The sequence below is a fragment of the Pseudophryne corroboree genome, chromosome 4 (genome assembly GCF_028390025.1).
Source record: "Pseudophryne corroboree isolate aPseCor3 chromosome 4, aPseCor3.hap2, whole genome shotgun sequence".
Lineage (NCBI taxonomy): Eukaryota > Metazoa > Chordata > Amphibia > Anura > Myobatrachidae > Pseudophryne > Pseudophryne corroboree.
The window spans coordinates 584,893,841-584,919,879 of record NC_086447.1 but is presented as its reverse complement, the minus strand read 5'-3'; the positions used below and the strand labels follow the sequence as shown (position 1 = coordinate 584,919,879).

At 44.4% G+C, this 26,039-nt stretch overlaps 1 protein-coding gene across 7 annotated transcripts in view; it reads right to left on the bottom strand.

Moving 5' to 3' along the window:
• Positions 1-26,039, bottom strand: part of MAP3K4 (mitogen-activated protein kinase kinase kinase 4) — a 219,894-nt gene that overhangs the window by 6,402 nt on the left and 187,453 nt on the right. For all 7 annotated transcript variants that reach the window (XM_063917525.1, XM_063917526.1, XM_063917523.1 and 4 more), the window contains 5 exons: positions 25,584-25,654; positions 5,957-6,073; positions 4,393-4,552; positions 3,791-3,913; positions 2,853-2,959 (listed from right to left, as the gene is read on the bottom strand). In XM_063917525.1, the coding sequence (XP_063773595.1) occupies positions 2,853-2,959; positions 3,791-3,913; positions 4,393-4,552; positions 5,957-6,073; positions 25,584-25,654 (578 nt within the window). The remainder of the gene's footprint in view (positions 1-2,852; positions 2,960-3,790; positions 3,914-4,392; positions 4,553-5,956; positions 6,074-25,583; positions 25,655-26,039) is intronic.

Below are 26,039 nucleotides of genomic sequence, written 5' to 3'. Positions count from 1 at the left end.
TCTTGTATGTTTTGGCAGGGGTTAAATGCATCCATATAGCCCAGGAGTTATATGTGATGCATTTATTTTAGCCATAAAAGGTTTTCTAACGATTTATTGCGTCTCAGGGCGCTGCCCCCCCAGCGCCCTGCACCCTCAGTGACCGGAGTGTGAAGTGTGCTGAGAGCAATGGCGCACAGCTGCGGTGCTGTGCGCCTACCTTTATCTGAAGACAGGAAAGTCTTCTGCCGCCGATTTTTCCGGACCTCTTCGCTCTTCTGGCTCTGTAAGGGGGCCGGCGGCGCGGCTCCGGTGACCCATCCAGGCTGAACCTGTGATCGTCCCTCTGGAGCTAATGTCCAGTAGCCTAAGAAGCCCAATCCACTCTGCACGCAGGTGAGTTCGCTTCTTCTCCCCTTAGTCCCTCGATGCAGTGAGCCTGTTGCCAGCAGGTCTCACTGAAAATAATAAACCTAAACTAAAACTTTCACAAAGAGCTCAGGAGAGCCCCTAGTGTGCACCCTTCTCGTCGGGCACAGAAATCTAACTGAGGCTTGGAGGAGGGTCATAGGGGGAGGAGCCAGTGCACACCAGGTGATCCTAAAGCTTTCTTTAGATGTGCCCTGTCTCCTGCGGAGCCGCTATTCCCCATGGTCCTTACGGAGTTCCCAGCATCCACTAGGACGTCAGAGAAATCATATTTGTCTTATTATTGTTCCCTTTTATTAGGAAGGTGACGACTATTACGTTATTGTGATAACACATGCAGAAACCTGGTCTTGTGCTGTTTTACCGCTGAATTACTGGATCACCTAGAACTTTGGGCAAATCTGGATGGCTGAATTATACTGGAACGCTAATTTAGACTTCAGCGTGAAAATCTGTATTACATATCAAAGCAAACATAGATATGCTTGAGGTCAAATAATGACGCTACAGTACATGTTCATCTCAGACATCATTCCTGTGTTTGTATTTAGAGACCAATGGTCAGACAGGCAATTCTCCGTGATGCACGGGACAGCTACACAAATTCAAATGGCATCCTTCTCTAAATTGCCAAGATTTTAGTGGGTCTTAAGTTATAGGGCAAGGCATCGCTACTAAGCAATTACGTTTTCATGTAACAACAATTTCTTAACAGACCAGTTTAAAAGGAAAAAAAAAAAAGCGAGCGTGCGTATGTTCACTTTCTGGAGAATCACCCAGATAAGTGTGTCAAAAATGACCACGCTGACCAACAATATGCATATGCATGGTTAAAGGAGAGAAAAAAAAAAAAAAAAGGATAAAAGTACAAGCACTATAAACATTAATGCATATAGTTATCATATCCAAAATGCTAGGAGGAGAGATAGTCAAAGTGGGGAAAGGATGAACATGTAAGGAAAAATGGTCCTTCTTATGAGATCTTACAAGCTTTAAGATAGCCATTACAGAACCAAGGTCATGAGTTCAAATCCCAACCACGGCAGTATTTGTGTAGAGGTTGTATGATTTATCCATGTTTACATGGGCTTCCTCCCACACTCCAAAAACATACTGAAGGTAACCCTAGTGTGTATGAATCTCCATGTGGTAGGGAATATAGATTGTGAGCTCAACTGTGCAACAGTCTGATCTCCAAATAGCGCAAGAGTCTGATGACCAAATATTCCCTGTAAAGCACCAAGAAATGTGTGTGCGTAATATAAATAACAGTTCATAAATACTTACTCTGCAGCCCCATCCTGTAGAGAAATCAATTATGCTGTTTTATAACAGAGCCACACAGGACAGTAATAAAGAGGTACAAAATCCAGGAAAACATAATTATCTTTGCATAAAACATTTAACTATTTCTAACAGTTAATAGGAGAAATAGAGCTTCAATTCTTGGGAAGCTCATGGTCCCTTTAATAGATTCATAGCAAACGATTTAACAGACGTAAAATTATTGTTTTCTCATTCTTCCTTTGGGGGACACTGGACCAAGGTGATGTCCTTTAAATGGGGATGCTCACAGAGTAGTGTGCGGCATCTTTGGACCAAATCTGGTGTCCTTGAATACAGAAAAAATTAACCTGTAAAATTTTGGAAAAATAAGTACCAAAGACCATGTGGCAGCTTACCACAGCTGCTCAACCCAAGTTCTGTGCTAGCTCCACCCATACAGTGCTCAATAAACTGCTAGAAAGAGCTTTCATATAAGGAACAGGTTTCCACATTTCCGTTTGTGACAATTCATAGAAATGATCCATTTAGCTACAGTCTGTCAGGCAATCTCCATTAGAAGCATTATAGAGGTACAGAAGAGTCTCCATCTCCCTACAGTCTAGTTTTTTCCTGACCTATACCTTTACAGTTTATATGACAAGCTCCAGAAGGACAGATTAAAATACTATTCCTAGTGGGTGAAAATTGGTCCTATGTGTTACAGCCAGAAAAAAAAAATTCCCTGCTTGAATTCAAAGTCTCAAATCATGACTAAATATGTAAATTTAGACAATCATGTGAGTATACACTGTATATAAATTTAGGGAGAGAAGATGTGAATATAAAATCACCAATGAAAGGTGATTTTAGTGCTTTGAAAGGTGCAATATGCTTCCACTTTGTGACTATACCATATATTATGGAGCGCCTTCTAGAGTGCTGGTCCAATAGATTTACATAAAAGAATATACAAAACACTGAGTTCCAAAAGCACAGTGGGGATACGGATACAGTGGAGGGATGTTTTTAAGAAGTTTGATATTTACAGCTCCAATATATTCCCATGGTCAGGGGTCCCCAAAGAATGAATGAGAAATTAAAAAGGACTGAAGAACAATCTGGTTGCTTTACTGATTAGAGTATTATTAGTAGCTGAACAGGACAGAGATTTGTCTTACTTTTCCAGTAACCATTTCAATTAGGACACAGCCAAGACTCCAAATGTCTGCTGCTCGTCCATGTCCTTCTCCTTTAGCTCTGGTGATCACTTCTGGGGCCATGTATGCTGTAGAAAGATGAACAAGGATTGTTCATTTATCATCTGGTAATAAATAACTCTTAACTCAGTTAAAAACCATTGTCATTTTTCTATTCTTGGTTTTAAATTGGTCCTTGGTTTGACATTAGAGCTTTGCCATTTATGAAATAAGCATTTTTGCAGTAATCCTGCCTAAATGGCAAATGACCATGAAAACAGAACATATACAGGAAATGCAGATGGCTCCCTCCCACAATCAGCTGCTTAATTGTAACATAAAATGAAAACACATATAGATGGGCACTGTTTATTGAGTCTACATAAGGATGGCACAAGTACAAAAGGCTTAAACCTAATAATACCAGCTATCTGGGTGCACAATTCTTAAAAATCCTAAGGAAGGGGGGGGGGGGGGGCGGAGGAGGGGTGAGTTGTCAATTAAGCGCTGTTTTTTCAACTGGTCAAAAAAAACAGCACTAATTCGACACAGGGTATTCAATTGCGGGCATTTTCACCCATTTTTTCATCCATTTTCGCCCATGCCATTTCACTTTTTTTTTGTTGAATCCGCATGTGCAAAAATTGCGCCAAAAATGGGTGAAAACACCCACAAATTAGCCAAAACACGTGTATCAGTGGCAAATTCACCAATACACTGTTTTCAACAGTGCAGGATTTTTCAACCAGTCGAAAGAATGGCATGGGCATTGAATAGGTTGAATTTACATTATAAACTAACGAAAAGTGCAGTTTTTTCGACTGGTCGAAAAAATGGCACTGATTGAAACCTACCCTCCCGCGCCTAGACTGCTTAAAATGGGAGGAAACTATAAAAGATTTGCAAGTATTATCTCTTACCTGCTGTTCCCAATGTGCTGTTTACTTCACCAGGCATGGTCTGCACATTGTTCTTCAGTTTCACTGAACAGCCAAAGTCTCCCAATTTTATTAAGCCAGAAGATGTAAGAAATATGTTTGCTCCTAGGAAATGAGAACATACAGAATTACACTGGGGTTAGAAGAGGGATGAACTAATAACAGGGTTATATTAGAAAAAGCGGACACACACCCTCGTAACATCTCCTCTTACTTTGTACAAGTTATTAAAAACCTTCAAGACCTACTGTATACCACAAATGTTTCCAGGCACAGGACAGCCACTCTGTTGTCCTACACCAGCTTTGTACAAAGAGCAAGGGGAGGGCAGTGGTCATGATTACCATCATCATCAGGCTATTTACAATGCTTGCTAAGTCATATAGCATGCTGGAAGGACTGATAATTACTAGAAGCATCACCTTCTCTTTCAAAATGAGCGATGTGACACAAGTGACAAGAGAACCTAAGAGAGAAACATTACTACTACTGTACATCTACCTGGATATTATACACCCAGCCAGGTACATCATGTAATTCTAGCATAAACTTGGCATGGAACATTAAAATACTATTTGTTTTACCTTTAATATCTCGATGAACAATACCATGTTCATGGAGCACATTTATTGCAATGGTGATCTGCTTTGTGTAAAGTCTTATAACATGTTCCTGAAGACCAAGCCTAGAAACTTCCTCCAAAGTACCTTCATCACAGTATTCCATGAAAATGTACATTTCTTCCTGAATTTGGGACAAATCAAACCATAAGGTTACACTTTACACAAAGACAATCTGCACAACAATAATTTGTAAACACAACAATAAAACAAAGTTAAAATAGGATGAAATGCTGTATATTAATGCAGAACACAATACATTACCAGCCTTGCTCATTTTCTGTGACCCTTCATCTTGTATCCTTTTCAGCTGACCCCTTCCGCTTAGTATGTAAGCTCTTGCATGCAAAGCTTTCTACTCTTATTCTCCACCTAGCATTATTCATGTCACCAGTGCTCCACACCCTTGTTTCTTACTCCATAACCTACAGCGCGCGTTGCTTTAACCTCACTCCTATTATTTGTCCTACTGAGTTTGTAATGTTCTGTAAATACACTATGTACTTACACTGTGAGTGGCTATTGGACTTAAAATAAAAGCTTATAATAATTAATCTTCGGACAAAGTTATCTTTCAGTAAAACAAGCTTTCATATAACAGTAAGTTGCAGGTTTACTTAAATGCAATTTAACCACTAATGACCAGGTACTTTGTAACATCATGACCAGACACGTGCTGGTTAAATAACTGTTCTTTATTACAGTAAACCTTTTTTTTTTTTTTTTTATTCATTTTTTTTTTTTTTTTTTTTTTTTTTTTTAAGTATTAACGTTTTGTTTTTTAAATCAATATAATATTTAAAATAGAAAATTTTACAAGACACTAACAACAAATAAAGTAGCACAGCAAAAATTACTTTATGGTAAGAAAAGATAACAACAACAATGTTCAACAAAAATAATAAAGTAATTAGTGAGCCACTAGAAATATTTACTTACATGCTTTCTCCCAATTCTCCTATTTATTTTGAAACCTAATGTGGGCAATTTTCTTTACCCTGTGGAAAGTTTTAGGGGATAGATTGTCCTTCATATTTACATGTATATACATTCTAATTTATTTTTACATATATTACTCTTTCTTTTTAGGGGTGGGGGATAAAAATGTTCTTTGGGGTCACTACATTTCTATGTTAAGCTTTAAAACACTGATGAAAGAGGAGCATACCAGCTGGAATTAATAAAAAATGTTAAATACATTTTTTAAACGAAATTCTCAGATCCAGGAGCACATTTTGCTACAGGGTACCATATTGTTATGTGGACAGGAATTAACACATCCTGTACACAATGCACATCATTGTAATTACTCTGTACAGAAATGAGAAATCAAGTCAGGAACCATAATTTATGCTAAATAGCAGGAATCTGTAGCCATGGAAGAACAGACACAGGAGCGGGGGTCGTACAAAATGTAACATGCTCAACAGTATGCATAGGCATCATAGAAAACTTTTTAGTTTGTGTGTTTATACAACCAATACCAAAGTGACCATTTTTCTTTAAGCTTGTCTTTAACTACACTTACTCTGTGAAGTTCTACACCAAAATAACGGACAAGATTTGAGTGCTTGATGCCTTCAAAGATTTTCAGTTCATCAGCAGTTTCCTTTATGGTCTTATGGTCATTTGGCTGAAAGCGGATCTGGAAGGAAGAAAATAATTCAAGAAAACTGCTTGCAAATTTTTAATAAGCAGAAACTGGAAAACAATATACCAAAGTAGAAATGTAAATGCATAAATACTCACGGTGCAATTTGAGTTACTATCGATTAAAACTGACCTACATGGTAGATTTGTGTTTATAGAATGTAAATTGAGCTCTTATGATGTTTTGCAACAGGCCGTCTCTTTCATTGCTTCCTCCCCTCATACTCCTGTCATTTGTTTGGGGGATTTTAATAATGTTCTAAATGTTTCTTTGGATAGATGGAAGTCTCCTCCTGTCCCCTTGGTGGGTGGTGGCTCCACTAAATTTGCTGATTTTTTTAAGTAGTTTACAGTGGATAGATGCTTGGAGAACTTGGCACCCTACGCTCCGCCAGTTTTCCTGTATTTCCAGCACGCATGGTTCTTTTTATAGAATTGACCTGGTCCTAATTTCTCCCGCACTGCTGACTAAAATCACAGATGTCCATTATGAGGCCCGGGGTATATCTGATCATTCACCTTTGTTGTTTGTCACTTAATGTGGAGTGCCAGAGGGGACAGTCCTACTGAAAGCTATATCCTTCCTGGCTGGCCCAGTTGGGTGACTGTCATGATCTAGAGACACAGTGGGAGGGATACTTAGCCGATAATACGGTTCGGCCTCGGTAACCGTGGTCTGGGATTCATTTAAGGCTTTCTAACATGGTATGCTTATTGAACGAATAGCAGCCCATAAAATGTCTTGCAGGGAAAAGGAGAGGGCCCTTGAAACAGACTTTAGGAATCTTGAGACTCATTGAAAGATGGTACCCCTGCACTTAAAACGCGCTGGTTGATAGCTCGGTTAGCCCACTATTCAGATAAAAACTCGCGTTCTCTTCTGTTTCGTGCTACTAATATTTATATGCAAGCAGATAGACCTGGCAGCTTGCTGGCCCACTTTGTGCATTACGACCGCCCTGGGACCACTGTTACTCAAATGTCTGGTCGTGATGGCACCCTTGTTGACACCACGCTGGATATTGCGCAGTTATTTCTGTCTTATTACGATGATGTTTATAAGTCTCGGCTGGTATGCTCCAATGTGGACCTTTGTCTTTACCTGAGGAATATTGCTCTACCTACACTCTCCTCTGAGGTTTGTGATTTTTTTAGAGGCACCCATGACGTTAGATGAGGGGACTGCGGCCATTGGCCTATCTCCAAACGGTAAGGCACCGGGTTGTGACGGAATCCCCACTGAAGTCTACAAAACCCACACTTGATTTTATGGCCCCAGGTTACTTTCCCTATATTTGGATATATTCGCTAACAATCAATTTCCCCCTTCTATGTCTGAGGCTGTCATCGTAGGGATATCGAAACCCAGCAAGGACCTTAGGTTTCCGGATTCCTATAGACCAATTTCCCAGATTCCCACTGATGCTAAGATCCTAGCAAAAATTTTGGCATTACGGTTTAACACAATTATTACCTCCATCATTCACCCGGACCAAACCAGCTTTATGCCTGGGATGTCCACTTCTATTAACCTGCGTAGATTGCATACCATTCTACAGGTCCCACATGCCCTTCCCTCTGATTCGGTCGTGGTCTCTCTGGACGCAGCCAAGGCGTTTGACAGTGTTGAATGGTCTTATCTATGGGAGGTCATGAAATGTATGGGCTTCGGGCCTAACTATGGGGGTAATTCAGAGTTGATCGCAGCAGCAAATTTGTCAGCAGTTGGGAAAAACCATGTGCACTGCAGGTGTGGCAGATATAACATTTGCAGAGAGAGTTAGATTTGGGTGGGTTATTTTGTTTCTGTGCAGGGTAAATACTGGCTGCTTTATTTTTACACTGCAATTTAGATTTCAGTTTGAACACACCCCACACAAATGTAACTCTCTCTGCATATGTTAAATCTGCCCCCCTGCAGTGCACATGATTTTGCCCAACTGCTAACAAATTTGCTGCTGCGATCAACTCCTGATTAAGCCCTATATACGGTGGACTAAATTGCTATACCAACAACAGAGTGCCAGGATCTCGGTAAATGGTTATGTTTCTTCCTCCTTTACATTATCCCGTGGTACTAGGCAGGGCTGCCCCCTTTCCCCCATGTTGTTTGCCCTGGCCATTGGGCCTTTGGCCTCTCTAATTAGATTGCACCCGGGTATCAAGGGAATCTCTACAGGCCCTCGCACAGATAAGATTGCCCTTTATGCAGATGACCTGTTGTTATTTTTGCAGGACTATGCCACGTCTATGCCTATTTTGTTGCAGGTGATTGAGGAATTCGGTGGTTATTCTAGTCTCCATATTAACTGGACTAAATCATTTATAATGCCAGTTATTGGTACTCCTCCTACAGTTCCTAAAATTTCTTTGCCGCTTTGCTGGGACAGCACAATTTAAAGTACCTTGGTGTCCAAATTACAAATGACCCTTCTGACTTCATACCTTTGAACCTCGACCCGCTCATGCAACAAATTACGCGTAAATCCAAAACTTGGTGCAAGCTTCCGTTAGCGATAGGGTCAGCATCATCAAAATGTTATTACTTCCTAAAATTATGTATATTATTCTGCAATCCCCTGTTTATATCTTTCCAGTATATTTTAGGAAATTGAACAGTATTTTATTATCTTTAATAAGGGCTAACAAAAGACCCAGCATACTGCTGAATACTCTCACCAGGCTGCGATGTGATGGCGGATTGGCACTACCTAATTTTCAAATGTATTACTATGCCGCTCAGTTGGCGCACCGTAGTGCTTGGGTGCTAGATGCTAGTGTCGATTCTCTACACTGGGTGTTTATCCAATGCTACTTTCCTGGCCTCTCTCCCACGCAGGTTTTATTGAGTTGAAACATATCTCAGTTTTCTCCTCCTATTGTCTTTCAGGCTACGAAAATCTGTCAGGCCCTGAGGGTTCTTCTCAAATTTGATAGCTTGGATCCGGATACTCCCCTCTGGTACTCTAGTTGGCTCCCTGAATTAAATACTCTTGCAGGGCGGGAGGTTTGGGCTCCTAGATCCATTGTTTCCATATCCCACCTACTGTATACACAGATGACACATTAAAATCTTTCCAGCAACTGAAAGACTATTCAATTTACCTAATTCATATTTCTATAGATATGTACATCTTCGGCATGCTCTACAGACTCCGTTCATGGAATCCCCCCCCTACTATCCTCCCATTTCCCATTAAGACCTTTGTAAGTAAATTGGGTCGAGTTAAGGCGATTTCCTTAGCCTATGTATATCTCCTAGCTAAACTTCATACGGACCCTCTATCTAGTCTTCGTGAGAAATTGGAGGGAGATTTAGGCCCTATAGATGAAGACTGGGCTCTTGCCTTGGAGTAACCTGGTGCAGTCACTAAGTCCCTTAGATTCCAACAGATTGTTTTTTATTTTACATAGAACATACATGACACCGGTTCGACTGGCTAAATTTGGGACTGATCATTCAGACGTCTGCCCTAAATGTGGTGTTGATGTGGGTTCCTTCTGGCATCTCGTGTGGGATTGTCCGTCGGTGCGTGTGTTTTGGTCTGGGATCAGGTTGATTGTGGAGGGAACAGGAATATCTGGGGACTCTCTCACCCCCGCAGTTTTGTCTTTTGGGGATGTTCCTTAGCTAAGGTATGTCTTGCGAGACCATGGATGGCTCCTAAAAGTCCTTCAATTTCTGCATTCAAGACCCTGGTGAATAATACTCTTTCCAAAGACCGCTACATCTATATGAAACATAATACAACCTCTAAATTTTGAAAAAATCTGGTCTTCCTGGCTAGATTCTCCATACTCCTCCCACGATCTTCTCTTATAGTGGATAATAGGTTGATGGGTCTTGATGGGCCCAGGGTGGATGCCGTGCTATGAGTGTTTTGTAATGGTGCTTTCACTTCTCGCTCTTTTTTTCTTAATTTTTGTTTTCTATATATTTTTTTTTTTATAGGTTAGCTAGTTGTTTGCAAATGCAAATTACTATGTAAAAGTTTAATGATGGCTATTATACTGCTTACGGATTTCGCAAATTTATTTGGTATGAGTATTTGCCTGTTCCCATGTGCACTTATAATACTGGGGTTTACTGATACCTGTATGTACTTATGATTTAGGCACTTCACAATGTATTGTATGTGGTGCTTTCTTTTCCATACGCTCTTTCCATGGTTTATTATGCTATGGTGCATATGTGTGATGCACATGTTCCATGTGAGCTATGCGATATCTGTATCTGACATCCTATTTTGAATAAAAATATTCTATTAACCACTTAACTGGCTAATATTTTTTTCAAAAATGTCCCCAAAATTGTCAATTTTTTTTATTAGCAAATTAGGTAATTAATAGCTATTTAAACCTTTTTTCAATATATTTTCTTTTACCAAAAATGCAAAATCAAGTTTTAATAGCTATAATTTACATAATGTGATAATTAAATTAAAAAAAATCTGCACGTTTGGGGACATTTAAAAAAAATGTTTTATAGTTGAGACAAACAAATAAAAAACGACTGTATTAACATATTTATATGTATATAGAGTGGGTCGGATGGGAAAGGGTGATGTATGGGACAAAGGGATAGGTGGTGTGAGGATGGAGATTAGCAGGGGTTGGATTGGGACAAAGTGGAGCCGTGGCGAGGGAGGAACGGGACGAGTAGGTGTAGTTGTCAGAGAGGGTGGGTGGGGCTACTAAGAGGAGGTGGAGACAGGACAGGGCAGGGAGCACGTATTATATATATATTTTATATTCTAACACTAATGCTTGCAGGACTTCCATCCACACTGGGAGCCGCATCTGCTGTGATGTGCCACGAGGAGGTTGGTGCCCCTAGACTGGCCCATCGCTGCTGGTCGCAGTGAATGGAACATACGGGGAGGGGAGGAATGGGGGAGGCAGGGCTGCAGTCACTTCCTTCAGTGGCGCCGGCAGGAAAGGGCACAGATAGGCTGCCCGATATCTGCTAGCTGCAGTGATCGGGACAGACAGGGAGGCAGAGTCGCAGCTACCGCTACCTTATTCTCTTTAGTGATGCCGGCAGGAGAGGGTGCTGGCCGCAGTGTTCAGGGCAGACGGGGGAAGACACAGCCGCGGCTATCACTAATGCAGGCAGAAGGGGGGTCAGATGGTCTGTCCAATCACTGTGCCTAGCAGTGATTGGGGCACACCGGGGGCGGAGTCGCAGGTCCAGTGGGGCTGGGAGGTCACACTGACTTTGGCAGCTGCTGGAATATTAGCTTCCAGCAGCCACCCAGTGGGCGTTTCTGACTGGTCGCTTCAGATGCGACCATGTCAGGGAAAGCCCAGCCTGGTATGGTCGCATGTGATGCGACCATGCCAGGCAAGTGGTAAAAAAAAAAAATGCATAAATACTCCTAAATCTATCCAGACTAGATTGTTAGACATTTTATGGTTAGCTAATAAAAAATATTCTAATCTATAATGTGTAAATATTTTACAGAATGAAAACAATGAATAAGAAAATAAGATTTTACTTACCGATAAATCTATTTCTCGTAGTCCGTAGTGGATGCTGGGACTCCGTCAGGACCATGGGGATTAGCGGCTCCGCAGGAGACAGGGCACAAAAATAAAAGCTTTAGGACTAGGTGGTGTGCACTGGCTCCTCCCCCTATGACCCTCCTCCAAGCCTCAGTTAGGATACTGTGCCCGGACGAGCGTACACAATAAGGAAGGATTTTGAATCCCGGGTAAGACTCATACCAGCCACACCAATCACACCGTACAACCTGTGATCTGAACCCAGTTAACAGTATGACAAACGTAGGAGCCTCTGAACAGACGGCTCACAACAATAACAACCCGATTTTTTTGTAACAATAACTATGTACAAGTATTGCAGACAATCCGCACTTGGGATGGGCGCCCAGCATCCACTACGGACTACGAGAAATAGATTTATCGGTAAGTAAAATCTTATTTTCTCTGACGTCCTAGTGGATGCTGGGACTCCGTCAGGACCATGGGGATTATACCAAAGCTCCCAAACGGGCGGGAGAGTGCGGATGACTCTGCAGCACCGAATGAGAGAACTCCAGGTCCTCTTTAGCCAGGGTATCAAATTTGTAGAATTTTACAAACATGTTCTCCCCCGACCACGTAGCTGCTCGGCAGAGTTGTAATGCCGAGACCCCTCGGGAAGCCGCCCAAGATGAGCCCACCTTCCTTGTGGAATGGGCCTTGATAGATTTAGGCTGTGGCAGGCCTGCCACAGAATGTGCAAGTTGAATTGTGCTACAAATCCAACGAGCAATCGTCTGCTTAGAAGCAGGAGCACCCAGCTTGTTGGGTGCATACAGTATAAACAGCGAGTCAGATTTTCTGACTCCAGCCGTCCTTGAAATATATATATTTTCAATGCCCTGACAACGTCCAGCAACTTGGAATCCTCCAAATCGCTAGTAGCCGCAGGCACCACAATAGGCTGGTTCAGGTGAAACGCTGAAACCACCTTAGGCAGAAACTGAGAACGCGTCCGCAGTTCTGCCCAGTCCGAATGGAAAATCAGATATGGGCTTTTATACGATAAAGCCGCCAATTCTGACACTCTCCTGGCTGAAGCCAGGGCCAGTAGCATGGTTACTTTCCATGTAAGATATTTAAAATCCACCGATTTGAGTGGCTCAAACCAATGGGATTTGAGAAAATCCAAAACTACATTAAGATCCCACGGAGCCACTGGGGGCACAACCGGGGGCTGTATATGTAGTACTCCTTTTACAAAAGTCTGGACTTCAGGAACTGAAGCCAATTCTTTCTGGAAGAAAATCGACAGGGCCGAAATTTGAACCTTAATGGACCCTAATTTGAGGCCCATAGACAATCCTGTTTGCAGGAAATGTAGGAATCGACCCAGTTGAAATTCCTCCGTCGGGGCCTTCCTGGCCTCACACCACGCAACATATTTTCTCCAAATGCGGTGATAAATGTTGCGCAGTCACCTCCTTCCTGGCTTTTACCAGGGTAGGGATGACCTCTTCCGGAATGCCTTTTTCCCTTAGAATTCGGCGTTCAACCGCCATGCCGTCAAACGCAGCCGCGGTAAGTCTTGGAATAGACACGGTCCCTGCTGAAGCAGGTCCCGTCTTAGAGGTAGAGGCCACGGATCTTCCGTGAGCATCTCCTGAAGTTCCGGGTACCAAGTTCTTCTTGGCCAATCCGGAGCCACGAGTATCGTTCTTACTCCCCTTTGCCGTATAATTCTCAGTACTTTTGGTATGAGAGGCAGAGGAGGAAACACATACACTGACTGGAACACCCACGGTGTTACCAGAGCGTCCACAGCTATTGCCTGAGGGTCTCTTGACCTGGCGCAATACCTGTCCAGTTTTTTGTTGAGGCGGGACGCCATCATATCCACCTTTGGTTTTTCCCAACGGTTCACAATCATGTGGAAGACTTCTGGATGAAGTCCCCACTCTCCCGGGTGTAGATCGTGTCTGCTGAGGAAGTCCGCTTCCCAGTTGTCCACTCCCGGAATGAACACTGCTGACAGTGCTATCACATGATCTTCCGCCCAGCGAAGAATCCTTGCAGCTTCTGCCATTGCCCTCCTGCTTCTTGTGCCGCCCTGTCTGTTTACGTGGGCGACTGCCGTGATGTTGTCCGACTGGATCAACACCGGCTGACCCTGAAGCAGGGGTTTTGCCAGGCTTAGAGCATTGTAAATCGCTCTTAGCTCCAGTATATTTATGTGAAGAGACATCTCCAGGCTTGACCACACTCCCTGGAAGTTTCTTCCCTGTGTGACCGCTCCCCAGCCTCTCAGACTGGCATCCGTGGTCACCAGGACCCAGTCCTGTATGCCGAATCTGCGGCCCTCTAACAGATGAGCACTCTGCAACCACCACAGAAGAGACACCCTTGTCCCTGGAGACAAAGTTATCCGCTGATGCATCTGCAGATGCGATCCGGACCATTTGTCCAGCAGATCCCACTGAAAAGTTCGTGCGTGGAATCTGCCGAATGGAATCGCTTCGTAAGAAGCCACCATTTTTCCCAGGACTCTTGTGCATTGATGCACAGACACTTTTCCTGGTTTTAGGAGGTTCCTGACAAGTTCGGATAACTCCCTGGCTTTCTCCTCCGGAAGAAACACCTTTTTCTGAACAGTGTCCAGAATCATTCCCAGGAACAGCAGACGTGTCGTCGGGGTCAATTGAGATTTTGGAAAATTCAGAATCCACCCGTGCTGTTGCAGCACTACTTGGGTTAGTGCTACTACGTCCTCCAGCTGTTCTCTGGACCTTGCCCTTATCAGGAGATCGTCCAAGTAAGGGATAATTAATACGCCTTTTCTTCGCAGAAGAAACATCATTTCGGCCATTACCTTGGTAAAGACCCGAGGTGCCGTGGACAATCCAAACGGCAGCGTCTGAAACTGATAATGACAGTTTTGCACCACGAACCTGAGGTACCCTTGATGTGAAGGGCAAATTGGGACATGCAGGTAAGCATCCTTGATGTCCAGAGACACCATAAAGTCCCCTTCTTCCAGATTCGCTATCACTGCTCTGAGTGACTCCATCTTGAACTTGAATTTTTGTATGTACAGGTTCAAAGATTTCAGATTTAGAATAGGTCTTACCGAGCCGTCCGGCTTCGGTACCACAAATAGTGTGGAATAATACCCCTTTCCCTGTTGTAGGAGGGGTACCTTGACTATCACCTGCTGAGAATACAGCTTGTGAATGGCTTCCAATACCGTCGCCCTGTCTGAGGGAGACGTTGGCAGAGCAGACTTTAGGAACCGGCGAGGGGGAGACTTCTCGAATTCCAACCTGTAACCCTGAGATACTACCTGCAGGATCCAGGGGTCCACCTGTGAGTGAGCCCACTGTGCGCTGAAATTCTTGAGTCGACCCCCCACCGCCCCTGAGTCCGCTTGTAAAGCCCCAACGTCATGCTGAGGGCATTGCAGAAGCCGGGGAGGGCTTCTGCTCCTGGGAGGGAGCTGCTTGGTGCACTCTCTTACCCTTTCCTTTGCCTCGGGGCAGATATGACTGTCCTTTTGCCCGCTTGTTCTTATAGGAACGAAAGGACTGCGGCTGAAAAGACGGTTTCTTTTTCTGTTGGGAGGGGACCTGAGGTAAAAAGGTGGATTTCCCGGCTGTTGCCGTGGCCACCAAATCCGATAGACCGACCCCAAATAATTCCTCCCCTTTATACGGCAATACTTCCATATGCCGTTTGGAATCCGCATCACCTGACCACTGTCGCGTCCATAAACTTCTTCTGGCAGATATGGACATCGCACTTACTCTCGATGCCAGAGTGCAAATATCCCTCTGAGCATCTCGCATATAAAGAAAAGCATCCTTTAATTGCTCTATAGTCAATAAAATACTGTCCCTATCCAGGGTATCAATATTTTCAGTCAGGGAATCCGACCAAACCACCCCAGCACTGCACATCCATGCTGAGGCGATGGCTGGTCGCAGTATAACACCAGTATGAGTGTATATACTTTTCAGGGTAGTTTCCAGCCTCCTATCAGCTGGATCCTTGAGGGCGGCCGTTTCAGGAGACGGTAACGCCACTTGTTTTGATAAGCGTGTGAGTGCCTTATCCACCCTAGGGGGTGTTTCCCAGCGCGCCCTAACCTCTGGCGGGAAAGGATATAATGCCAATAACTTCTTTGAAATTAGCAGTTTTCTACCGGGGTTAACCCACGCTTCATCACACACTTCATTCAATTCCTCTGATTCAGGAAAAACTACAGGTAGTTTTTTCAGACCCCACATAATACCCCTTTTTGTGGTACTTGCAGTATCAGAGATATGCAAAGCCTCCTTCATTGCCGTGATCATATAACGTGTGGCCCTACTGGAAAATACGTTTGTTTCTTCACCGTCGACACTAGATTCGGTGTCCGTGTCTGGGTCTGTGTCGACCGACTGAGGTAAAGGGCGTTTTACAGCCCCTGACGGTGTCTGAGACGCCTGGACAGGTACTAACTGGTTTGCCGGCCGTCTCATGTCGTCAACTGATTTTTGTAACGTGCTGACATTATCACGTAATTCCATAAACAAAGCCATCCATTCCGGTGTCGACATCACCATTACCGGCAATTGCTCCGCCTCCACACCAACATCGTCCTCATACATGTCGACACACACGTACCGACACACAGCAGACACACAGGGAATGCTCTTATCGAAGACAGGACCCCACTAGCCCTTTGGGGAGACAGAGGGAGAGTTTGCCAGCACACACCCAAGCGCTATAAATATATAGGAACAACCCTACAGAAGTGTTGTTTCCTTTATAGCAGCTTAATATATCAATATCGCCAAAAAAGTGCCCCCCCTCTCTGTTTTTTTACCCTGTTTCTGTAGTGCAGTGCAGGGGAGAGTCCTGGGAGCCTTCCTCGCAGCGGAGCTGTGCAGGAAAATGGCGCTGTGTGCTGAGGAGATAGGCCCCGCCCCCTATTTCGGCGGGCTCTTCTCCCGGTGTTTGTGAGACCTGGCAGGGGTTAAATACATCCATATAGCCCCAGGGGCTATATGTGATGTATTTTTAGCCAGAACAAGGTATTATCATTGCTGCCCAGGGCGCCCCCCCCCAGCGCCCTGCACCCTCAGTGACCGCTGGTGTGAAGTGTGCTGACAACAATGGCGCACAGCTGCAGTGCTGTGCGCTACCTCATGAAGACTGAAAAGTCTTCTGCCGCCGGTTTCTGGACCTCTTCACTTTTCGGCATCTGCAAGGGGGTCGGCGGCGCGGCTCCGGGACCGGACTCCATGGCTGGGCCTGTGTTCGATCCCTCTGGAGCTAATGGTGTCCAGTAGCCTAAGAAGCCAATCCATCCTGCACGCAGGTGAGTTCACTTCTTCTCCCCTAAGTCCCTCGTTGCAGTGAGCCTGTTGCCAGCAGGACTCACTGAAAATAAAAAACCTAATAACTTTTTCTAAGCAGCTCTTTAGGAGAGCCACCTAGATTGCACCCTGCTCGAAAGGGCACAAAAACCTAACTGAGGCTTGGAGGAGGGTCATAGGGGGAGGAGCCAGTGCACACCACCTAGTCCTAAAGCTTTTATTTCTGTGCCCCGTCTCCTGCGGAGCCGCTAATCCCCATGGTCCTGACGGAGTCCCAGCATCCACTAGGACGTCAGAGAAATATTCATGTATTAAATAGGAACACATTTAATTAATTTTCCTTAATTTTTCTATGTATGTACAGGGAAACATAAACCGTAATTTGGATAATAATAATAATCTTATTCCACTGTATATAATGAATGTAACGTATGAGGAAGCCTGGGGTATGGTACGTTCGGAGTACTTCCTCTGTATGTACATAGTAAGAGCAGATAACTGTACGCATGTATTTTAATGTGTCTTTCTAGACACATTGTTACAGAAATCTTCCAAACATTTTCAGCGAAGCTCATAAATTGGAGTTGTCACCCCAAAAGTCATATCGCTTTCAAGATATAATGTAAATCACATGTATTGTCCTTTTAGTGCCACAGTTCTCATTGGATATTAGAATTAGCCACACTTCTCAACCAGCGAGCACCTTGAGCAAACAGTCCAGGTTAAGGATATCCATGTTTGAATCCAGATGGCTACCGTAAATCAAACTGACTTAGGTACTAATTAAGTCACCTGTGCTCAAGCATGGATATCCTTAAAACCTGGACTGTTAAGACAGAGTTTGGGAACCTCTCTGCCCTATGTGATGCTCCCTGCCACACTCACAGGACCCCCCCGTACACACATGCAGAGAGGGGGGGACATAGAAGAAAGAGCGAGAGGTGGGAACAGTCATGAAAAAAAGCTGGAGGGGGGGGGGGGGGGGGAGCATGAGGCTGGAAAGATACATGGGGAAGCATGAGCTGGAGAAAACACATGGTGGGGGGCTGGAGACAGTGTCGGATGAGGCCATATGGCAGCTACATTAGCTTAGCAAACTACTGAATGATGAAACGGTTACTCATTTTATATATTACTTCCTAAAATAAAAATGGGTCTATGCTGCAACTTATCGCATGATTTGAGGTAAACTGTTGCATAGACCCATTTTTGTTTGCAGGAAAAGTACTGCAATAAAAGATTTCTACTATTACTAATACCGAAGGACGTAAAAATCATTCAGCTGGCAAAAAAACACACACACAACGCGATGCCTGTAAGTCTTAGCAGAGGTTGAGCCAAATCATTACTATCTAGTATCTTGACAACAGGCTTTCATTGCTGTCAGGACTGAGTCATGTTTCTGAAAGTAGGTCAGGATGAATTGTTTTGTATCTAGGCAACAATAACTCAATGAAGACGAGCGTCAAATGGGTTTCATTAACTGAAAAGTATCAAGTTTTACAACCCAACAACAGACGCCTCAGTTTGTCACTATGTTGCAGGTCTCCTATCTACTGGTTGCTGAATGGCTGGCAAACATAAAATCAGACTAATGCAATGCCCTTTTCAGACAAATAAAATGTTTTAGTTACAAATACAATATATATTATATGGTCATTAACAATTGACGGTCAAACAATTTTATATATATTATTTCTACATATACAATTTTTTTTTTTTAATATACATTGGATTCGCTTGAGTGGGCTTCCTCCTGGTACACTGGTTCACTGCCACAATCTAAAATTATACCAGTAGGTTAATTGGCTCCCAACAAAATAAATAAATAACCCTAGTGTTGTATGCATGTGTGCATATGTGACAGGGAATATAGAGTGTAAGCTCCACTGGGGCAAGGACGGATGTGAATGGCCAAATACTCTCTGTAAAAGTGCTGCGGCATAAGCGTGCGCTACATAAATAACGGATAATAAACAGATCTACAGATGGAGCCTCTGTTATCGGTCCTTATTCTGTGACTAGGCGCGTCCGCCTGGGCGCACCTAGTCTCTGTGAGTATCTCCGTCTGGACTGGCGCGCGCGGCCGTACGGAGAAGCGCCCCATTCACTTGAATGGAGAGCGTCTCCGTACCCGGACAGAGACGCTCTGAATGGGAGCGTCTCTGTGCACTCCCGGCGTGAATAGTCTGATGGATCGCCTAGTCACGCCGGGAGTGCATGCCTGCGACTAGACAGGCAAAGACGACGGAAGCTCCATCTGTAGCTATAGCAACCCAATGCAGCAGAGTCTGCAGACATGAAGAAGTGGCTCAGCTACTGTTCAGATCAAACACCAGGATGTTTACAATATGATCTAAGTGACTATGAACGAGGAATGATTGTTAGTGCCAGGTTGAATGGTTTTAGTATATTGCAAACGGCTGCTTCCTTATGGGAATTTTCAAACACAACAGTCTCCATAGTTTGCAGAGAATGGTGTGCAAAACGGAAAACACATCCTCCCAATTCTCCCCCTGTGAGAATGCCTTGTTAATGAGCGAGGTAAAATAATGCCCAGATGGGTACAAGCCAACCAGAAGAGACAAACTTGAAGTGGATAGGCTACAGAAGCAGAGCACATCAGGTTGCATTCCTGTCAGCTACATATAGGAAACAATTATCATAGGATCATTAAGTTTGGAAAACTGAAGGCCGAGGTTGAAAAAATAAATCTGATGGATTAAATCTCCACTTCTGCTGCAAGATACAGATGGTAGGATCAGAATTTAGCATAATCCACCAGAATCCATCTTGTCCAGTCAGGATGGTGGTTGTGTAATGTTTTCTTGGCTTGCTTTTCTTTTCATTAGGCCCTTATATTCCAGCTGAGCATTACTTAAATGCCACAGTCTGCTTGAGTATTGTTGCTGACTATGGGCCTGATTCATGTTTGTAAGTAAAGCAAATTAATAAGCAACTGGGCAGATGTAACATGTGCAGAAAGTGTTCTATATGGGTGGGGTGTGTTCAAACAGAAATCTAAACTGCAATGGAAAAAATAGGATTTTAATACCTACCGGTAAATCCTTTTCTCTTAGTCCGTAGAGGATGCTGGGGTAACCATAAGAACCATGGGGTATAGACGGGATCCGCAGGAGACATGGGCACTTTCAGACTTTGAATGGGTGTGAACTGGCTCCTCCCTCTATGCCCCTCCTCCAGACTCCAGTTATAGGAACTGTGCCCAGGGAGACTGACATTTCGAGGAAAGGAATTATTGTTAAACTAAGGTGAGATACATACCAGCTCACACCGCAAAAATGCCACGCAACATGGCATTCAACAGAACTCAAGCCAACTGCATGAACAATGTCAGCAACAGGCTGACTATAACATAACAACCCGTGTGTAACCATAACTAATAACTGCAGATACAGTACGCACTGGGACGGGCGCCCACCATCCTCTACGGACTAAAAGAAAAGGATTTACCGGCAGGTATTAAAATCCTATTTTCTCATACGTCCTAGAGGATGCTGGGGTAACCATAAGAACCATGGGGTTATACCAAAGATCTAGAACGGGCGGGAGAGTGTGGATGACTCTGCAGCACCGATTGACCAAACATGAGGTCCTCCTCGGCCAGGGTATCGAACTTGTAAAACTTAGCAAAGTGTTTGAACCCGACCAAGTAGCTGCTCGACAAAGTTGTAACGCCGAGACCCCCCCCGGGCAGCCGCCCAGGACGTGCCCACCTTCCTAGTAGAATGGGCCTTCACCGACTTCGGTAACGGCAATCCAGCCGTAGAATGAGCCCGCTGAATCGTAGCACAAATCCAGTGTGCAATAGTCTGTTTGGAAGCAGGAGCCCCAATCTTGTTGGGATCATACAGGACAAACAGAGCCTCTGTTTTCCTAATCTGAGCCGTTCTGGCGACATAAATTTTTAAAGCTCTGACCACATCGAGAGACTTCGACTCCACTAAGACGTCAGTAACCACAGGCACCACAATAGGTTGGTTCATGTGGAACGACGACAGCACCTTCGGCAGAAATTGTTGATGAGTCCTCAACTCTGCTCTATCTTTATGGACGATCAAATAAGGGCTCGTGAGACAAGGCCGCTAACTCCGATACCCGCCTTGCGGATGCTAAGGCCAACAGCATGACCACTTTCCAAGTGACAAATTTCAACCGTACCTTCTGTAAAGGTTCAAACCAATCTGATTGAAGGAACTGCAACACCACATTAAGATCCCATGGTGCCACTGGAGGCACAAAAGGAGGTTGGATGTGCAACACGCCTTTCACGAAAGTCTGAACTTCTGGAAGGAAGGCCAATTGTTTTTTAAAGAAAACCAATAAGGCTGAAATCTGTACTTTAATTGAGCCCAACTTTAAGCCCGCATCCACACCTGCTTGTAGAAAGTGGAGAAAACGTCCTAACTGAAATTCTTCCATAGGAGCCTTCTTGGAGTCGCACCAAGACACATTTTCTCCAAATACGGTGGTAATGTTTAGACGTTACCCCTTTTCTAGCCTGAAGAAGCGTGGGAATGACTTAACAGGGAATACCCTTTCGGGCTAGGATCCGGCGTTCATCCGCCACGCCGTCAAACATAGCCGCGGTAAGTCTTGATACACGCACAGCCCCTGTCGTAACTGGTCCTCGTGCAGAGGAAGAGGCCAGGGATCTCCTATGAGTAATTCCTTAAGATCTGGATACCAAGCCCTCCTTGGCCAGTCTGGAACAATGAGGATCGCCTGAACCTTTGTTCTACTTATGATCTTTAGTACTTTCGGAATGAGAGGAAGCGGAGGGAATACATACATCGACTGAAACACCCATGGTGTTACTAGGGCGTCCACTGCTATTGCTTGAGGGTCCCGCGACCTGGAACAATATCTCTGAAGTTTCTTGTTGAGACGAGACGCCATCATGTCTATTTGAGGAACTCCCCAAAGACTTGTCACTTCTGTGAAGACCTCTTGATGAAGACCCCACTCCCCTGGATGGAGATCGTGTCTGCTGAGGAAGTCTGCTTCCCAGTTGTCCACTCCTGGAATTAAGATTGCTGACAGAGTGCTTGTATGTTTTTTCGCCCAGCGGAGAACTTTCGTGGACTCTGCCATTGCTGCTCTGCTTCTGTTCCGCCCTGGCAGTTTATGTACGCTACTGCTGTTACATTGTCCGATTGAATCAGGACGGGCAGATTGCGCAGAAGATGTTCCGCTTGAAGAAGGCCGTTGTAAATGGCCCTTAATTCCAGAACGTTTATGTGTAGACAAGTTTCTTGGCTTGACCATCTTCCCTGGAAGTTTTCCCCCTGTGTGACTGCACTCCAGCCTCGGAGACTCGCATCCGCGGTTACTAGGATCCAGTCCTGGATCCTGAACCTGCGCCCCTCTAGGAGGTGAGAGCTGTTCAGCCACCACAGGAGCGAGATTCTGGTCTTGGAAGACAGGATTATCCTTCGGTGCATGTGAAGGTGGGATCCGGACCACTTGTCCAACAGATCCCACTGAAACACCCTTGCATGGAATCTGACAAACTGAATGGCCTCGGAAGCCGCCACCATTTTCCCCAGCAACAGAGTGCATTGATGGATTGACACTCTTGCCGGTTTCAGAATTTGTTTGACCAGGTTCTGAATTTCCAGAGCCTATTCCACTGGAAGAAAAACTCTGTAATTCTGTGTCCAGAATCATTCCCAGAAAGGACAGCCGCGTCGTCGGCACCAACTGTGATTTCGGCAAGTTTAGGAGCCAACCATGTTCTTGCAGAACTGTCAGGGAGATCGCCAGCAATTGGTCCCTGGATCTCGCCTTTATCAGGAGATCGTCCAAGTACGGGATAATTGTGATTCCTCACTTGCGCAGGAGAACCATAATTTCCGCCATTACTTTGGTGAAAACTCTCGGAGCCGTGGACAGACCAAACGGCAATGTTTGAAATTGGTAATGACAATCCTGAACTGCAAACCTCAGGTAAGCCTGATGCGGAGGATAGATGGGAACATGCAATCCTTTATATCCACCGACACCATAAAATCCCCTTCCTCCAGACTAGAGATCACTGCCCGGAGAGATTCCATCTTGAATTTGAATTTTCTTAGGTAGAAATTGAGGGATTTTAGATTCAGGATTGACTGACCGAACCGTCCGGCTTCGGGACCACGAATAGACTCAAATTAAATCTTTCTCCCTGTTGTGACGGGGGAACCTTGATAATGACCTGATTTTGACACAACTTTCGTATTGCGTCGCGTACCACCTCCCTGTCCGGAAGAGAAGCTGGTAAGGCCGATTTGAAAAATCGGCGATGGGGAACGTCTTGAAACTCTAGTTTGTACCCCTGGGACACTGTTTCCAAAACCCATGGGTCCAGGGCCGAACGAACCCAGAACTGACTGAAGAGTTTGAGACGTGCCCCCACCGGTGCGGACTCCCGCAGAGGAGTCCCAGCATCATGCGGTGGATTTGGCAGAAGCCGGGGAGGACTTCTGCTCCTGGGAACCTGCCACTGCCGGTGATCTTTTACCTTTTCCTCTTCCTCTATTAGCAAGGAAGGAAGAACCTCGGCCTCTCTTGTATTTTTTGGGCCGAAAGGACTGCATCTGATAGTGGTGTGTTTTCTTTTGTTGTGCAGGAACATAAGGTAAAAAGGATGACTTACCCGCGGTAGCCGTAGATACCAAATCAGCGAGACCGTCACCAAACAAGACACCACCTTTATATGGTAGAGACTCCATATTTCTCTTAGAATCAGCATCAGCATTCCATTGATGAATCCACAATGCTCTCCTAGCTGAGACTGCCATGGCATTGGCTTTCGAACCCAAAAGGCCGATATCCCTCGCAGCTTCCTTTAGGTAGGCTGCAGCGTCCCTGATATGACCTAGTGTCAAGAGAACGCTATCCCTATCCAGGGTATCTATCTCAGAAGACAAACTATCAGCCCATTTTTCGATAGCACTACTCACCCAGGCAGATGCAATGGCTGGCCTGTCTGTTATCACTGTAGTCGACACTGGAGTCAGAGTCCGTGTCGGTATCCGTGTCTGCCAATTGAGCAAATGATCGCTTTTGTGACCCCGAGGGGGTCTGGACTTGTAACAACACATCCTCCACAGATGTCTTCCATGCCTGGTTCTGAGACTCAGATTTATCCAATCTCTTATTAATAAGAGCCACATGTGCATTCAAAGAATTCAACACATTTACCCAATCAGGAGTCGGCGGTGCCGACAGGGTCACTCCCACAGCCGTTTGTGTCCCTAATACAGTCTATTCCTGGGAAGAGCACTCTGCCTCAGACATGCCGACACACGTGTATTCACCACTCACAAACACACTGGGCATATAGGGGACAGACCAATCACCAACGGTTCTGACAACACTAAACAATGCCTGAGACCTATAGTGCTTTTATAACACACATATATTGCACCAAATCTACTGTCTCTCCCCCCCCCCCCGTTTTTCACCCTGATACTTATGCAGCAGTGTGAGGAAGGACCAGCATCTCTGCAGCCTGTTGTAGAGAAAATGGCGCTGCTGTGAGCTGTGAGGGGTAAGCTCCGCCCCCGTAATGGCGTGCTTCAGTCCCGCTATTTGTAAATAAATATTTATACTGGCGGGGGTTAGGACAGTGCCCCGGGCACTATGTCCCCTATAGCCAGTCTCCTTTGAGGTTTATATGCTGCCCATCTCCCCATTATCCTACTTTTCTTACACATTATTGCTTTCCTTCTCATCTCTCTCCTGTTCCCCTCCTCCTCTTGCTGCTTTTGCTGGGGGTAGAGAACGTGTGCGTTGGATTCTCTATAATCTCCCCATATCTATGTCTGCCCCCCTTTCCCATCATCTGTTTCTCCCTCATCATGCGTGATCCATCATCTTGCTCTCCCCATCTCTCACTCTTTACCCCTGTTCCCCCATCTCCCTTTCCGCTCTCCTCTACCATATCCTTCTGCCATGCTTTTCTCTGTTGCTTGTGTACGTGTAAACACCTCACCCTGGGAGAGATGCTTACTAATGAACTATTTCTATTTTAAACATTTTTACTTTTTCGCATACATTTTTTGTTTAAAGATATGTCTATTTTACTTATGATAAGAAATATTATCAATATCGACATGAACTCTGCATCTACACTGGGCGCGGTTGGAAGCAGCTCCCCTAAATTTCATGGTACAGGTAGGATGTAAGGAGGGAGAGGTGATGGGAGCAGAGTGAGTGTTGTGGTGCACTGGTGGTATGGAAAGGTGGGGAAGCTTTGCTTGGCTAGAGTGTGCTGTGCATGAAGGGAGGTGGGGCAGAGACAAGTACCCCACGTCTATCTAGCAGCACTAAGAGCTATGGGAGGGGCTGCCGCTTCCCCACATCTATAGTGCACAGCTGTGGGGACAGAATCTAAGCATATTATGTAGTAGATAAAATAAAGCAGGCAGCTTGAAAGCAATATTACGTAACTGAAGGGGATGCCTACCCTAAGTACAGCTCTGAACATCTACAACATTAAATGTTTAACTATATTGTTAGCTAGCACATTCTTACATTTTCTTCTCTGAACTTATTCGCACATTTATGTTATCTGCTGCAGCTACAAAAGTAAACCTATATTTAAAAACACAAATAGCACATGAATCTACAAATATCCCAAGACATCACTTAACTTACTTCTTTCATCGCCATGAGCTCTCCAGTGTCAACACTAATGCATGTGTAGACCTTTCCATACTGTCCTTCACCTATACAAACATAGAAGAGCATTACAAGATAAAACTGATCACACAAGCACTCTCTCACTACATATCAAATCCATCCACTGGCTGAAAGCACTCACCTATTTTTCCACACAAAAATGAGCCTTCCAAGAATACAGAAATACACAACTATGGCACACTTGTCAGAATAACACTTAATGATTAACACTTAATCCCTTTCTCAGTCACTTTTACTGGAAGGGTACTGAATAAAACAATGACGAACGCATGCAAATATATAATGGTGGATATTTGCATAGCTGTATGAGGCCTTATTATTATGTATGACTATTTCATATTATTTTCTAGCAATTCAGGGAAACAAATACATGACATATAAACACAAAAAAATAAAAAAATAAGACTGCAA